Source organism: Quercus lobata, chromosome 4 (assembly GCF_001633185.2).
Source record: "Quercus lobata isolate SW786 chromosome 4, ValleyOak3.0 Primary Assembly, whole genome shotgun sequence".
Taxonomy (NCBI): Eukaryota; Viridiplantae; Streptophyta; class Magnoliopsida; order Fagales; family Fagaceae; genus Quercus; species Quercus lobata.
In genome coordinates, this window is record NC_044907.1 from 92,106,032 (window position 1) to 92,122,960 (window position 16,929).

The 16,929-nt window shown below is 37.4% G+C and overlaps 1 protein-coding gene across 7 annotated transcripts; it reads left to right on the forward strand.

Annotated features, from left to right (window-relative positions):
* Positions 1 to 417: 417 nt before the first annotated feature.
* On the forward strand, positions 418 to 16,705 carry LOC115987553. 7 transcript variants are annotated; one of them, XR_004091140.1, is made up of 6 exons: positions 418 to 872; positions 3,386 to 3,515; positions 3,861 to 4,075; positions 4,600 to 4,762; positions 15,032 to 15,691; positions 16,235 to 16,705. XR_004091140.1 is itself a non-coding variant. In XM_031111136.1 (3 exons), the coding sequence occupies exons 1-2, from the start codon at positions 537 to 539 to the stop codon at positions 4,618 to 4,620; spliced, it is 357 nt and encodes a 118-aa protein (XP_030966996.1). In that variant the 5' UTR covers positions 418 to 536; the 3' UTR covers positions 4,621 to 4,762; positions 15,032 to 15,877. The 7 variants fall into 7 exon arrangements, 1 of the variants encoding a protein (XP_030966996.1); XR_004091141.1 differs by lacking the exon at positions 16,235 to 16,705 and adding an exon at positions 7,148 to 7,323 and having other exon boundaries at positions 15,032 to 15,877; XR_004091139.1 differs by lacking the exon at positions 16,235 to 16,705 and having other exon boundaries at positions 15,032 to 15,171; positions 15,246 to 15,877.
* Positions 16,706 to 16,929: the final 224 nt, after the last annotated feature.

Consider the following 16,929-nt stretch of genomic DNA (forward strand, 5'->3'; position numbering starts at 1 on the left):
ATTGTACATGTTCTATCAATAAATCATAAGAAATTTCCATAAAAAAAAACATCATAAAAAATGAGTCTCTTTTCAAATTCATAGAATCCATTTCTCACACGTTAAAAATTCAAGAAAATTAATTTAAATGTATAGGAGTCCATTATATTTGGAGTTAAATGTATAGGAGTCCATTATATTTGGAGTGAGATCGACGTACCAAATACTTGGTACGTGTCAATTAAGCAAATGAATGTATACAGCTGAGCGATGACAAAGAGTTTGACTTCGTATTGAGTCTGACAGTCTCAATTAAAAAGTCCTGGTTGCCTAAAAAATAACGAGGGGATAAAAAAAAAATAATAATAATAATTATAATTTGATGATAAGGTGGTATTTTCCACCAATGAGAGGACAAGGACAAAATAATAGCTTTGCCACTCCTGTCCAAAACTACTACAAAAGAAACCGGGAACATTCACAAGCGCACTTGCTAAACACCTTCTGTTTCTTCCTTGTTTTGTTCAATCCAACTTTACTTTCATTCTCCATTAGCTATGGCTGATACACTACTCATTGATCTCTTCAAGCAATTGGGTTCAATCGCTGTTCAGCTTGCTAAGCAAGAGATCAACTTGCTAGTTGCCGTTGATGAAGAAGTCCAAAAGCTTCAAGGCAAGCTCGGAATGATCAAGGCAATGCTGGACGATGCTGAGGAAAGACATGCAGTGAAGCGGCGAACGGAGAAGCTTTGGTTAGAGCAGCTCCTAAACCAGTACTACGTGATGGATGACATCTTGGACACCTGGAACACTGCAAGGATCAGAGCAGAGATTGAGAAAGAAGAAGGAAAACCAGCTGATACTAACGCTCCTGCTGTTGTCAAGAAGAAGGTATGCTCCTTCGTCCCATCTCCATCATGTTATTTCAACCTTCCTCTGCGTCATGATGTTGGTCACATGATAAGAAAACTGAATGAAAAGTTAGATATGATAGTCAAAGACAAAGCAACCTATGGGATAGACTTTAATAGGCAACCTGAAGCAGTTGAGAGACCAACAACTACGTCTTTTGTGGATGTGTCCCAAATAATTGGCCGTGATATTTATAGTGATGATCTACTAAGAAACCTGTTAGGTGTGGGTAGTCAAGAAGAAACAAATTCTTATTGTGTCATTTCCTTAGTGGGTTTGGGTGGTATTGGAAAAACAACTCTTGCCCAATTAGCCTACAATCATCCTGACGTGCAAGCCCATTTTCAAAAAAGAATGTGGATTTGTGTTTCTGATCCTTTTGATCAATGCAAGGTTGCCAAAGCAATCATTAATGAGGTTGACCCTGGCCATGAACATGGACCCCTCAATGATATTTAATTGCAAGCTCTCTTGTGTAAAATTCATGATTTGATTAAGGAGAAGAAGTATTTTCTTGTCTTAGATGATGTGTGGACTGAAAACTCCCAAAAATGGGAGCCTTTCAAACTTGCTCTCAAAAATGATGTTTATGGTAGTAGAATTCTAGTAACCACACGTAAACAAAGAGCTGCAGAGGTGATGGGGAGTGTCCTCATGATAAATTTGGAGCTATTGTCTAATGAAGACTGCTGGTCAATTTTCAGTAAAATAGCATTTTCTAATGAGGAGCAACTTAAGTATCTAGAACATCTTGGTAGAAAACTAGCAATTAAGTGTAAAGGCTTACCGCTCGCTGCAAAGGCTCTAGGTAGCCTCATGCAGAACAAGAGAAGTAGAGAACAATGGAATAAGATTTTGGATAGCAGTTTGTGGGAATCGGAAGATATAGAAAAAGGCCTTTTGGCACCATTGTTTTTGAGTTATTATGAACTACCCTCAACAATGAGACATTGTTTCTCATATTGTTCTGTCTTTGCAAAAGATTATTTCTTTCATAGAGATAAATTGGTCGTCCACTGGATGGCACAAGGATATGTGGAGACAAAGACAAATATGGAGATGGAAGTCATAGCAGAAGAATACTTTGAAAAGTTAGCCATGCGCTCTTTCTTCCAAGATTTCAAGAGAGATGAAGATAGTGATGGCAAGATAATAGGTTGCAAAATGCATGATATAGTGCATGACTTTGCTCAATTAATGACAAAAAGTGAAACCTTCGAAACTGATGGTGATAAGAAGGAGATAGATTGTCAAAATGCTCGTCATTTACATTTAAAAATTTCAAAAGAAATGCAATTTCTTGAATCCATATATCGTGCAAAAAATCTACGCACTCTCTTTCTTCTTTCGCGTGAGAGGGATTATGAGTTTGAGATGCTCCTATCAAACTCATTCTGTCATTTTAAATATTTACGAACATTAATTTTGGATTGTCCAATTAAGAAACTTTCAAATGCCATGGAAAATTTGATACATTTAAGGTGTCTCCTTATATCTAATAATGTTGAAATAGTAGAATTGCCTGAAACCTTTTGCAATCTATGTAATTTACAAACTTTGAATATCGAGAATCATTCTTATTTCAAGAAATTACCACAAGGGATGAGTAAACAAATTAATTTAAGACATCTTATATTTCATGATGATTATTATTGGGGCAATGTGGTATTTCCCAAAGGGATTGGGAAATTAATTGGTCTTAGAACATTAAGTACATTCAACATAAGTGATAAAGATGATAGAGAAGGATGTAAACTTGGAGAGTTAAAAAATTTGAATCAGCTTCGAGGGGCTCTTACAATAAATGGGATGGAAAATGTGGTAAATGTAGATAAGGCTCAGAATGCACAATTGAAAGATAAAATACATCTCCGTGGATTGGTGCTATTATTTGAACCTCTAGATTTACTCGAATATGAAGAGGGTATAAGTAAAATGGAGAAATTTCTCAAAGAAAAAATTAGAATGGAGAATCACGTAAAAGTATTGAATGCCTTAGAGCCACCACCAAACTTGCAATATTTAGAAATTACGGGCTACCCGGGCAATACAATTTATCCTAATTGGATGATGTCATGGACCACACTGAAAAAGCTTCAACTTACTCGCTGCAGAAATTTAGAGCATTTGCCTTTTTTGGGGCAGTTACCATTCCTTGAAGTATTAGCGATAAAGTGGCTTCGTAAAGTGAAGAAGGTGGGAGATGAATTTCTAGGAATAGAAGATTTCACAAACATGAAAGACTACGACATCATATTCCCAAACCTGAAATCTCTCTTATTTAGGGATTTGTATAGCTGGGAAGAATGGATTGGGATGGAAGGAACGGAAGAAGAAGAAGAAGAAAATGATAATGGTATTGTTACAAATCCGATAATAATAAAAATAATGCCACGTCTTCAGTCCTTGACAATTTCGAACTGCGACAAACTAAAGTCTCTGCCAGACTACTTGCTTACTGCTCCATTATTGAAGAAATTGGAGATTTATAGATCAAAGCTTCTCCAAAAACATTACCAAAGAGTTAACAGAAAGAACTGGCACAAGATTTCCGGCATCTCTAACATTGAATTGGGTGGGATGTATGTGCAAAGAGACGGTGAACCCCAGTTTGATTCAAAGGTAACTCTGCTTTCTTTTTGGTTCTTCCTTTATTTTATTTTTTCATTCCAAATATATCAATTAAATATAAATATAAGAATTGGATTGTGAAAACAGTCCGGAAGTTTAGTTTACTCCAACTCTTCTCCACCAAATGCCGACTTCTACGCATGCATTATTTATTTATTTATTAAATATATCAATTTAATATATAAATATATGGGTTTTGGTTAAATTTTTTATTTCTTGTTCATTTTTTGGTTTAATGTTATATGGGTCACTACGGGTTTTGTTGATTTTCGGCATTTTAAACTAAATCTAACATAACTAGTTACTCATATGCTTTTCTTTTGGACATGCATGTAGACTAAAATAAACATGCGGAAGAACAAGCGGAAGTAGACAATGATGATGTGGTTGAGGTGGACAAGAATCATGAGGAAGTTGGGGCTGACTCCGCTGAGTGTGTGGTGGATGAACAAGTGGAAGTAGACAATGATAAGGGAGATCTGTGAAGTAGACAGATACATATTATGAGATTGGATAATAAGAGCAAGGTGTTGAAGACCACAAAGGAGGAGGTAAGTAATAATTATATAGTCGTTCCGCAAAAAAGAAAAAGAAAAATAATAATGATGTAGTCTTTAAAACTATAGTAACTGTTTATTGATTGGTTTTATTGAATTGGTGTGTGTGTGTGAGATCATGCCTCTGTTGTAAATCACATATGCACTCCCACCAAACATTCAATCTCCTATGCCCACTATTTGCAAATCTAAAATTCATTTTCTTCTAGATCATAACCAGTAAGTGTTATTTATCTATAATCAACATAAACTGATTTTATTTTATTTTATTTTATTTTAATTTGGTGGTGATCCTTTTTGGTATAATATGTTATTGGTTATAAATAGGAGTGTTTTGATTTTTGGGCATGTAATTCCACATTAACTAGTAACAAGTAAGTGTTATGCTTATATTTGATTCTTCTTATTCATTTATGTCTTAATATGATATATCAATATGGATCTTGCGGATTTCATTGATTTTGGGTATTTGGACTAATCTGACATAACTCATTTATGCTGTTCTTTTGGGCATGTAGCTGGTGGATGAAAGAAATTGAGGACCTGGTTTTTTGAGTAATCATTGTGAGAGAGAAGAAGAATTTAAAAGTATCTTTTGTGGATATTTGAGGGTGGCTTTGGCTGGATAATAAGAGCAAGGCGTTGAAGTGGACAAAATTTTTGAAGACTACAAATGAGGATGTAAGTAACATTCCCCTTTTACTTGTGTGAGAATAATTATATAGTCATTCAGCAAAAAAGAAAAAAGGAAAGTATTGATGATATAGTAATTAAACTATAGTAATTGTTTATTGATTGGTTTTAATTACATTTTCTTCTTTCTAGATATTCATAACGGTTATTTATCTATAATCCATAAATTGATTTATTTTATTTTATTTTTTATATGGTTGTGATCCTTTTTGGTCTAATATGTTCTTGGTTATAAATAAGAGTCTTGATTTTTGGGCATGTAATTCCACACTAACTAGAATCCAGTTAATGCAATGCCTTTAGTTGATTCTTCTTATTCATTTACGACTTAATATGATATATCAATATGGATCTTGAGGATTTCATTGATTTTGAGTATTAGACTAATCCAACATAGCTCATTATATGCCATACTTTTCAACATGAAGCTGGTGGCTAATAGAAATTGTGGACCTGGTTTTATGAGTAATCATTGTGAGAGAGGAGGAATTTAAAAGCCTTTTTTATGGATGTTTGAGGTTGGCTTTGGCTCTCTCTCTTTTGCTTCATTTCTTCACTCTTGCCTCCAAATCAAAACAAATAAACCCTCCCTCCTACCATCTTCATTGCCACACTCTTTGTGTTCATGTTTTTTACTTATTCCAAATCCTCTTATTGTATTTAATATGATCCTAATTTCAAATCCATGTTTTCATCATACACAACATATTACTTGATCATAGCAGTGAAGTGAAACTAAATGGTGGAATAGCTTGGCATAAAGATGATTTTCATATCTTAATGACAACATCCAGTCCCCACAATATTGTTTCTATTGTAGTTGGAAATTATGCAAGTAGGTAGATCTTAAACCCATTTCATCACTATGAATATTTGAATCTTAATAGTTGTCAGTTCAATTTTTTTAATGAAAATTATGACATACAAGTGAAGTGAATATTGATTCTTTTTGAATTTGAAAGTTCAAATATGTGTATAAACACCCTTGAACGTTTAGACCCCCAAATTACAACTTAACCAATTCAAGCATTATGTCAAACAACTAGTGTGCGGAAAATTAACATAAGCTATAATATGGAATTGGTAAAACTATCTAAGCCAAATTAAAATCACAACCCACAGCAGATAATAAAAAGGCAAAGATAAAGAGGAAGGAAGATGCAAATACAAAGACAACACGCAATGTGTTATCGAAGAGGAAACCGAAGCCCTCGGCGTAAAACCTCTCCGCCGCCCTCCAAGCGGTAAACAATCCACTAGAAAATATAGTTGGGATACATGGATAGCAATAGACCCTCCAAGCCTAATCTACCCAGTGCACCTAAGCCCTCCACGCTTCTTCCTCCAACGAGGTTGCTCCGAACCTTTTTCTTTTCTAACTTCCCGGATTCCGCTACTAGACCGTAGCATCAATCAATGAAGATTGGTTCCTTCCTAACTGCTTCCCAGAAATCCAAACAGCTCTCTCACAGTGATGATTATGGTGAGAACAAGGTTTGATAAAATACCTCTCAAGGATTGGACGATGGAGAGGAAGAGAGTTGAGGAATTTGAAGAGATTCTAATGTATAGATTGTGGGTGAATCAATCTTGTTTTTCTTTAGGGTTTTTCTCTCAAAATTCTCTCTGGAAGCTCTCTTACATTTGTGGGTAAAAGGGGTATTTATACTAGAGTGGGAGAGGAATGTGAAACGTCAGGATTTACAAAACAGGGGTGGCTCGCGGCTTGACCTCGCAACTTGACTAAGTCGCGAGATCCAGTCGCGAGATAACCGTATGGCCAGTTGTCCTGTTTTGTCCTGTAGTGCTCCAGCTAGCATGACTGTTCACCTTCCGGCATGCTTGGCACGTGTGCTGCGTTTGGCGGCTTGCAGCCGCGAGTCACCCGTGAGGCCAAGCCGCGAGTCTCTATTTTCTTGCACACTCTTGAGCAAACTTCACTTTATCTCACTCACTACCCTTGCAACAAACCCACCTAAATACAGGGTTACTAAATGCTGAAATACAAGCAAATTTGGCACGGAATAAAGCCAATAAGATGGTTGAATAAATTCAACCTTACAGAATTAATCTCTTATTTTTGTGATAATGTTTGACTATTTTCAATGAAATTGCGCGGTTTGATTGTTGGTAAAACAAAGTACTTATTTCACATATGAATGAACAAAATGATTATCCCAAATATGTTCAGTAAAACAATCCCATCACTGTTTCTCCATGCCTAACTACAATGAACTTATGAGATTGTCTATAACACCTGGCTAGAACTCAAATTCTATAACACTTAATGCCCTGCTAGTTTATAAAATTTTTAACACTACATGGGGATGATATGTTGGGTGTTTTTGACTAGAAAGGATGTTGAACTTGTAGGGAAGGTTTTGAGGAAGTATGGGAGTGGAATTTGTCTGGGTAAGTGATTTGCCCATTACAAGCCAGCCTTGTATTGAGCAGCAAGCAGACTATTTGAACCTAGTCCAAAAAGGTTGTGAAACAATGTGTCGGCTAAGGATGAAGTAGAAAGTCAGAAACGCCATTGGCTATTAATGGTATTATAAAGTTTGTTCTTTAATATTTAAATCTTTCAATTGTAACTTCTTCCACTGTTCTCTTAGGCCTTGTATACTTAAAAGTTATATCTGAACAAATGTTAGGAATCCATAAATGACCACCATTAGTCAATCCAGGGTGCTACATGGGGCACAGCCATCCAGCAGCTAAGAACCTAGTCAATTAGTATTCTCATTAATGGTCTTAAATATTTCTGACACATTTCTCTTCCATTAACATTTCTTAATCAAATCAGCCAATTTATAAAGGAAAGTAAAATTAGCTCCACCTAAATATTTTAGCCTATTTTTAGCTACACAAGGATGCGAGTCTGTATATCTCAAAAATCAAGGTATGGGTGCTAGGGCTTGGTGATTCTCCGAATAGCTTTGGAGCCTTTTAGGCTTTAGCTACATGATGACATGTGAAATTACAATATCTGTTGGCACACTTGCGGCACTTTTTGCACTATTGGGAGCCATGGTTTCTAAGCTTTTCACTAATTGGACAATTTATGCAAATAAGGTAACATTTTCTTTTTGCTCTGTCTTCGGCTAGTAACAGTGACAGTCTGAGACTCAAAGCTAAGGTTTTATCAGATTAACTTAAACTTATATACGCTGAATTTGTGAGAATAGGTCCTGAGTCCAAAATATTTGGTGTGCAGCACTTGCGACTCTCGTGCTCATTATAGCCATTAATTTGCCCCTTAGATTTCTACCTCATGTGGACAATTCAGCTCATATTGAAGGATTCTTGTCAAGATTTCCCCTTGGCTTGGATATGTAAGCCATAAATAAATTCCTCAAGATATGAAATAAAGTAGAAATCTAGGCACAAGTATTATCAATACCTTTTATAGGAGTACAGCTTTAGTCCCCTTAGTTCATGGGTAATTAACTTGAACTTTCTTTGCATTTTGAACTTCTTGTTTATCTACTATGTAAATGTAATCTAGCCTTGACTAAGCTTTTCTTTTCTTTTGTTTTATCTACCCCAAAGAAATTGGCAGATATGCATATGGATGTATTGAGCTATTTCATGGTCAAAAGTTGTATAGCTGTATAGTCTGCTTTTTTAGAGCATCAATCAGCTGAATGATTATGTCAGTCTATTTGCCTATTCTTCAAGCTTCGTAAGTATGACAAAACTACTCTTGAATGGATGTTTACTGTGACAAAGGATCTTGGCAGTTTATGCCTCCTATTGTTGGCTTTTGAAGCTGGCCAACTTGCTAATTTTTAAGCCATTTCTTTTATGCTCATGGCCTGGGTCCCTAAACATTAGTAATGCACATTATACAAAAACTTAGGACTGAAATACTAAAGCAACACATTAAAATATATAAAAGAAAATCCCGTTGAGGATTGTACATTTTATTTAAATATTTTAATCCAATCTCATAGTATTTTACACATGCATCATTTTCATCCTAAGATCCATTGTATTTCTACAAAATTTAATACAACACAAGGAGTGACATTGATCTACAGCTATATATAGGCACACCCTAAACATGTGTTAACCTCTTTCAAATTCCCATAGTCTATAGTTGCTTCATTTAGGCACACCCTGAACATGTGTTAATGGTCTCTTTTTAGATTTCTACAGTCTATTGCTTCCATGCTCTAGAAACCTTAAGATCCTGAAGATTTGCAATCTCATTTTTGAATTGGGAATAATACACATTTTTTAGCCCATTCAGAATCTACACACCATAAGCTTAATTAACCTAGTATTCATCTAATCAAAAGTAAGAGTTGACATCAAAACAGAACCATTAGTAGAGAAAGTTAATTACAAGTGAAACCAACATTATAGAAAGGTTTACGTATCTTTTGTAACTTTTTGAAATTAAGTCTAACAAGATACACTGCAAAAATTAACACTGAATTGTCTGTTTCACATGGAAGAAGAACTTGCTAGTACTCAAATTCTATAAAAATTAACGCGCTGCTAGTTTATAAAATCTATAACACTACATGGGGATGATATATTGGTGTTTTTGACTAGAGAGCATGTTGAATTTGTAGGGAAGGATTTGATGGAGTATGGGAATAGGATTTGTCAAGGTTGGTGTGTTAACGTATATTATGTTATGGGCTTTAGGCCTAGCTAGATTACTTGTATAGCACACTTGTACTACACACATATGCCTCCTATATAAATGCACTGATGTATATTCTTTGATTGGAGAAATACAATATAATTATTCAGTATTTCTAACATAGTATCAGAGCCACTGCTCTGACCTTTTCTTAGCAGTCTTGTCTTTATTAGTGTGACTTCCTTTTCAACATTGGTTCCGCCATCACAACAGCCGCCGCAGCCTCTCGCCGTTGAACCTTCGACATCATCCAGCCATCGTCCTTGAGTTTCGGACCTACAGTCGCCGTCGTTAAGGAGTTTCACAATGCACAGACCATTGCCCATTGCATCACCGCTGCAAATATTGCTCCAATTACGTTTGTGAAGGTACCACTGAGATCGTCTTGCGCCGATCTACACACTTGTGGAAGCCTCAACGCCATCGGAGACTGCACGCGCTTCCACGCACCGATCAAAGGTTTTGTTCCGCTGATCACGCGTCCCATGCGTCACTGCACATCTGGGTTTTCTCTCACACGCTCCCACGCACCGCAACTTCAGGTGACGCACCACTCACGTGCCTTCACGTGCTCTCACACGCTTCCACGCGTCTCAACCACTCTTGCTGACGTCTGACGTCAGCCCTCGTTGCGCCATTGCTGACGTCACTTGCTTGCGTCAACCGCTGATTTCATCTTTTGACTCTGGGAGTTTGACAGTTGACTTTTTAGGTTTGACCGTTGACTTTGATCGGGCTGTTGGCCGTTGGCTTTTCTCTAGGGTTGACTTTTGCAGTCCAGGTTCTCCTTACCTAGTTTTTCGTGTAGATTTCATTTTTGCAATCTATTTTTGCATATTGTGTCTCTAAATGGATAAAAAGGATAGTTTTCTTCCTCGCCCCATCAATACTATTTTGGGGGGGAATAAGAATTACTTATCTTGGTCTCAAGTTATGCGTAGTTTTCTTAAGGGTCATATGCTCTGGCATTATTGTACTGGTACAATCACTATTCCTGTCAAGGGAGCAAGTGAAGAAGATGCTGCCTTTTTTGGTCGCATGATTGAATGGGATAGTTACAACCATATGATCCTTACATGGATTTGGAACACTTCCATTCCCTCCATCTCCAATCTGTTGGGCAGCTTTGATGATGCAAAATCTGTATGGGATATGTTGGCCAAAAGGTACTCCACTACTCATAGATCCATGAAATATCAGTTAGTGGTTGAATTGCATCAACTCAGGCAAGAACTAGGGCAATCCATCAATGACTATTATGATCAGCTTCACTTCATTTGGGACCAAATTGACCTTTCTGATCCAACTTGGGCATGCTCAAAGGATGCTCAGCAATATGCTTCCATTAGAGATGAATTTCGCCTCTATGAATTCCTGATGTCACTTCATAAGGACTTTGAGCCTATTCGAGATCAGCTTCTAAATTGCAGTCCTGCTCCCTCTCTTGATACTGCTGTGAACGAGTTGGTTAGAGAAGAAGCTCGTCTTGCAACCCTTCAAGCCCAGAATAAGCTCAATGTTTTCGCTATTGCTCCTTCTGCTCCACTCATAGAGCAACCTCAGCAATCAGGTGATTCCTCTGGCTCTAGCAATTGTCGCAAGTAGACTAACAAAAAGTTCTGCAACTATTGCAAACGTCCTGGCCACACCATTAAGACTTGTTACCGTCGCAACAAATCTACTGCTGCTGTTGCTAATATTGAGCTTACTCCGCCAATGGCTTTCATTTCAGCTGAGTCCCAGTCTTCTGGATCCACTATCAACCTCTCTCCCATTAAACTACAGGAGATCATAGCTCAGGCTGTTCGTATGGCTGGTAATGCATCTCTTTCCATTACCCTATCAGTTCTACAAGGTAAGTCTCAAACTTGGCTTTTTGATTCTGCCTATTGCAATCACATGACACCTCACTCGTCCTTATTCTCCAAACTTGACCCTGCACTACATCCTCTAAATATTCATATAGCTAATAGTTTCACCATGCATGGGAATAGTCTAGGTTTTGTTTCAACCTCCAACCTCTCTGTTCCTGGAGTCTTCCATGTACCTAACTTATCCTATAATTTGTGCTCTGTGGGACAATTAGCTGAACTAGGTTATCACCTTATTTTTTTATTATTCTGGGTGTATTGTGCAGGATCCGAGGACGGGGCAAGAGCTTGGGATCGGTCCTAGAGTTGGGTGTATGTTTCCCATGGACAATCTTCGTCTTCCACCTGTTGCTCCTGTTTCTGTTGCTGTTGCAGCCGCTGCAGTTTCTTCCTTAACTTCTCTCGCACTTTGGCATTCTCGTCTTGGTCATGCACCATCTTCTCGGGTACAACAGTTAGCATCTAAGGGTCTGTTGGGTTCTGTGTCCAAAGACAATTTTGACTGTACTTCATGTCAATTAGGAAAGCAGCTAGCTTTGCCTTTTAATAACAGTGAATCCATTTCTAATAGTATTTTTGAGTTAATTTATTCTGATGTTTGGGGACCTTTTCCTGTTGCTAGTATTAGTGGATCTCAATACTTTGTTGTTTTTATTGATGATTATTCTTGTTATAGTTGGATTTTTCCTATGAAATCTCGTTCTGAAATTTTACCAATATACAACAACTTTGCAAAAATGGTTGAAACACTATTCTCCAAACGTATCAAAACTTTTCGATCTGATAATGCTCTTGAATATACTCAATATGCGTTTCAAGCTCTGTTACATTCCTATGGCACTGTACATCATCTAACTTGTCCAGGTACCTCTCAGCAAAATGGTCGAGCCGAAAGAAAACTTCGTCATATTCTTGACACTGTTCATGCTCTTCTTCTTTCTACCAAAGTTCTTGCCCCATTTTAGGGTGAAGCTGCTTTTCATGTTGTTCATGTGATTAATTGCATTCCAAGCGCTGTCATCCATAATCAGACTCTGTATGAGCGTCTCTTTGGGTCACCCCCTGACTATCATCACCTTCGCTCCTTTGGATCTGCTTGTTTCATTCTTCTTCAGTCTCATGAACATAACAAACTTGAGCCTTGATCTAGACTTTGTTATTTCCTTGGTTATGGCGAAACTCAAAAAGGGTATAGGTGTTATGATCCTGTCTCTCATCGTCTTCGTGTTTCTCGTAATGTTGTCTTTTGGGAACACCGATTATTTGTTGAACTCTCTTACTTTTGTTCTTCCCTGACTACCTCCTCTGTTTTAGAAATCTTTCCAGATGAGTCTCTTGTTCCTTCTACAAATACTTTTGATCCTCCTTTGGACTTCTCTCCAGATATTTTTGATGCTTCTCCTAGACAGGTTGAAGATGAATAGGTTGATGATGAGCTACCCTACCTTGAGCCTGGGTCCCCTGCTCCTGCTCCGCCTGAAGATCCTCCACAAGACATTCCACCTCGCCACTCAACCCGGGTAAGATCCATTCCTACACATTTACTTGACTATCATTGTTACGCTGCCCTTACTACACTTCACGAGCCTCAAACCTATCGTGAGGCCTCTACTGACCCTTTATGGCAGATTGCAATGAAAGAGGAACTTGATGCATTAACCAAAAACCATACTTGGGATCTGGTCACTCTCCCTCCTGGACCATCTGTGGTTGGTTGTAAGTGGATCTATAAGATTAAGACTCACTCTGATGGGTCCATTGAGCACTACAAGGCTCGTCTTGTTGCAAAAGGTTTTACACAGAAGTATGGGATTGATTATGAAGTGACCTTTGCTCCAATTGCTCGTATCTCATCTGTTCGTGCCCTCTTAGCTGTTGCTGCTGCTAGTAAATGGGATCTTTTTCAGATGGATGTTAAAAATGCTTTCCTTAATGGGGATCTGAGTGAAGAAGTCTATATGCAACCTCCTTCTGGTCTCTCTGTTGAATCAAACAAGATTTGTCATCTTCGACGTGCACTTTATGGTCTTAAACAAGCTCTTCGAGCTTAGTTTGCCAAGTTCAACTCCACTATCTTTTGCTTGGGTTACACTGCCAGTCTGTATGATTTTGCCTTATTTCTTTGTCGTACTGATAAAGGCACCATTTTGCTTCTTCTATATGTGGATAATATGATCATAACTGGTGATAATATTAGTGGCATTCAAGAACTCAAGGATATTCTCAATCAGTGGTTTAAGATGAAAGATCTTGGACATCTCAACTATTTCTTGGGTCTTGAAATTACTCATTCCACAGATGGTCTTTATATTACTCAAGCCAAGTATGCTTCTGAACTTTTGTCTCGAGCTGGACTCACTGACAGCAAGACTGTTGACACTCCAGTTGAACTTAATGCGCATTTAACACCCTCGGGGGGGAAACCATTGTCTAATCCTTCTCTTTACAGACGATTGGTTGGCAGCCTAGTTTATCTCACAGCTACTCGTCCAGACATCTCCTATGTTGTTCATCAGGTGAGCCAGTATCTGTTTGCTCCACGATCAAATCACTATGCTACTGTTCTGCGCATTCTTCGATACCTGAAGGGCACTCCCTTCCATGACCTTTTCTACTCAGCTCAGTCTCCTCTTGTACTCCATGCATTCACTGATGCTGATTGGGCAGGAGATCCCACTAATCGTAGGTCCACTACAGGTTATTGCTTTCTCCTTGGTTCTTCTTTGATTTCTTGGCGAAGTAAGAAACAAACTTTTATGGCCTGCTCCAGTACTGAAGCAGAATATCGTGCCCTTGCTGATACCACATCTGAGCTCCTTTGGCTACGATGGCTTCTTAAGGATTTGGGTGTGTCCACATCCTCTGTTACTCCCTTTTATTGTGACAACCAGAGTGCCATTCATATTGCTCACAATGATGTCTTCCATGAACGGACTAAACACATCGAGATTGATTGTCATTTTATCCGTTATCATCTTGTCTATGGTGCTCTCAAGCTTTTCTCCATCTCCTCCAAAGATCAATTTGCAGATATCTTCACCAAGTCACTTCCTAAGGGACGCACTCGTGATTTGACTGACAATCTCAAGCTAGTCTCACATCCACCTTAAGTTTGAGGGGGTTGTTAATGTATATTATGTTATGGGCTTTAGGCCCAGCTAGATTACTTGTATAACACACTTGTACTTGTACTACGCTTTACTTGTACCACACATATATGCCTCCCATATAAAGGCACTGATGTATATTCTTTGATTGGAGAAATACAATATAATTATTCAGTATTTCTAACATGGTGATTTGACCATTACAAGCCAACCTACTATTGAGCAGTAAGCAGACAATTGGAACCTAGTCCAAAAAGGTTGAGAAAAGATGTGTTGGCCAAGGATAAAGTAGAAAATTAGAAACCCTATTGGCTATTAATGGTACCATAAACTTTAATATATGTAACTTCTTCCACTGTTCTCTATGGTTTGTATACTTATAAGTTATATTTGAAAAAATGTTGGAAAACCTTAAATGATTATCATCGGTCAATCCAAGGTGCTATGTGGGGCACAACCTTCTGGCAGCTAAGAACCTAGTCAATTAGTATTCTCATTAGTGGTCTTATATCTTTCCGACGCATTTCTCTTCCATTAATGTTTCTTAATCAAATCAACCAATTTATAAAGAGAAGTTAAATTAGCTTGACCCAAATTTTATGACTAAATTAAATTCATGCAGGATTTATAGCATTGTATGCTATTTTTGATGAGGAGTACTTGTGCTTGATTCCCAAGTCACCCTTTTACCTTGAAGGAGCTGGTGGAGAACTTGGAAATAAGCTAGGCCAGGATGTGAGTCTGTATATCTAAAAAATCAAGGTATGGATGCTACAGTGTTTTCTCTTGCTTTGGTGTTAAATGTGTTGTTTGTCATGCCTGGCAATTGGGAGCAGGTCACCTTTGAAAGTTAGTAGAGGAAGAACTTGAAGAGGAGAATTTGTGTAGTAGCTAATTCTAACTTTAAGGCTTGGCTTTGCAGTTGCCATTATGCATACCTGTAAGTACTTCTTTCCAATCTTTTCACATAATAGCGAAATTTGTTTGAAGTACTTTGTACAAGTGCATGCTTTTGTGGAATTTCAATTTTCTAATAATTAATCGCCTAAAATAATATTGCAAACGAAAGAAGTGCTAGTGTTAATGATGTTCAATTAGCCATGGTATATGAATGCTTTTGTTCATCATCCCTCGGTGATTCTCCTAACAGCTTTGGAGGCTTTTAGCTATATGATGACATGTGAAATTAACAATATCAATTGGCATATCTGGTGCACTTTTTGACCTATTGGAAGCCATGGTTTCTGAGCTTCTTGCTAATTGGATAATCTTTGCAAAGAAGGTAACATTTTCTTTTTACTCATTATATCTTTGGATAGTAAAAGTGACTGTTTGAGACTCAAAGCTAAGTATTTATCAAATTAACCTAAACTTACTTACTCTTAATTTGTGAGAATAGGTCTTGACTCCTAAATATTCAGTGTGCAGAACTTGTAACTCTTGTGCTCATTATAGTTGTAAATTGTCCCCTCAGATTTCTACCTCATGTGAACAATTCAGCTCAATTTGAAGGATTCCTGTTAGGATTTCCCCTTGGCTTCATTCTTTTAATCCATCCTCAATTTGGATATGTAAGACACAAATAAATTCCTTTAGGACATGAAATAAAGCAAAAACCTAGGCATAAGTGCCAATCTATTTCCCTATTCTTCATTGTGATCATTACCTGTTATAAGATTACAGCATTAGTCCTCTTATTGGGTAATTAACTTGAACTTTCTTTGCATTCTCAACTTCTAGTTTAAGTATCTAGCTACCATGGAAATGTGATCCAACCTTGACTAAGTTTTTTTTTTTTTTTTTCCTTTTCTTTTGTTTTATCTAGCCCAAAGAAATTTGGCAGATATGCATATGGATATGGATTTATTGAGCTATTTAATGGTCAGAAGCTGTATAGCTGTGTATTTTGCCTTTCTGAAGCATCAATCAGCTGAATGATTATGTCAAGTCTATTTGCCTATTCTTCAAGCTTTGCAAGTATAAAAAAAGTAATCATGTATGGTACACAGTGTGAACAAGGATCTTGGCAATTTATGCCTCCCATTGTCGGCTTTTGATGTTGGCAAGCTTGCAGATTGTGCAGCCACTTCGTTTTTGCTCATGGCTTGGGTACCTAAACACCAGCATTGTACAAACACTAAGGACTGAAGTAGTAAATCCAATTAGGGGATTATACATTTTATTTACATTTTTTTTAATAACATTCTCATAGTATTTTTCATATGCATCATTTTATTCCTAAGATCCATTGTATTTCAACAATATTCAATGCAAGACAAGGAGTGACATTGATCTTTAGCTGTATGTAAGCACACCCCAAACATGTGTGTTAGTCGCCTTCAAATTCCCACGGTATATAGTTGCATCATTTAGGCACACTCTAAACATGTGTTAATGGTCTCTTTTAGATTTTTACATATAGTTTTTGGCCTTACCCCTTTCTCACAAACTTTCTAGCAAAATGCCCCCTATCTGAAACTATTTAGGGATATGCCCTTGTTTTGAAATTCAATTTTTAGA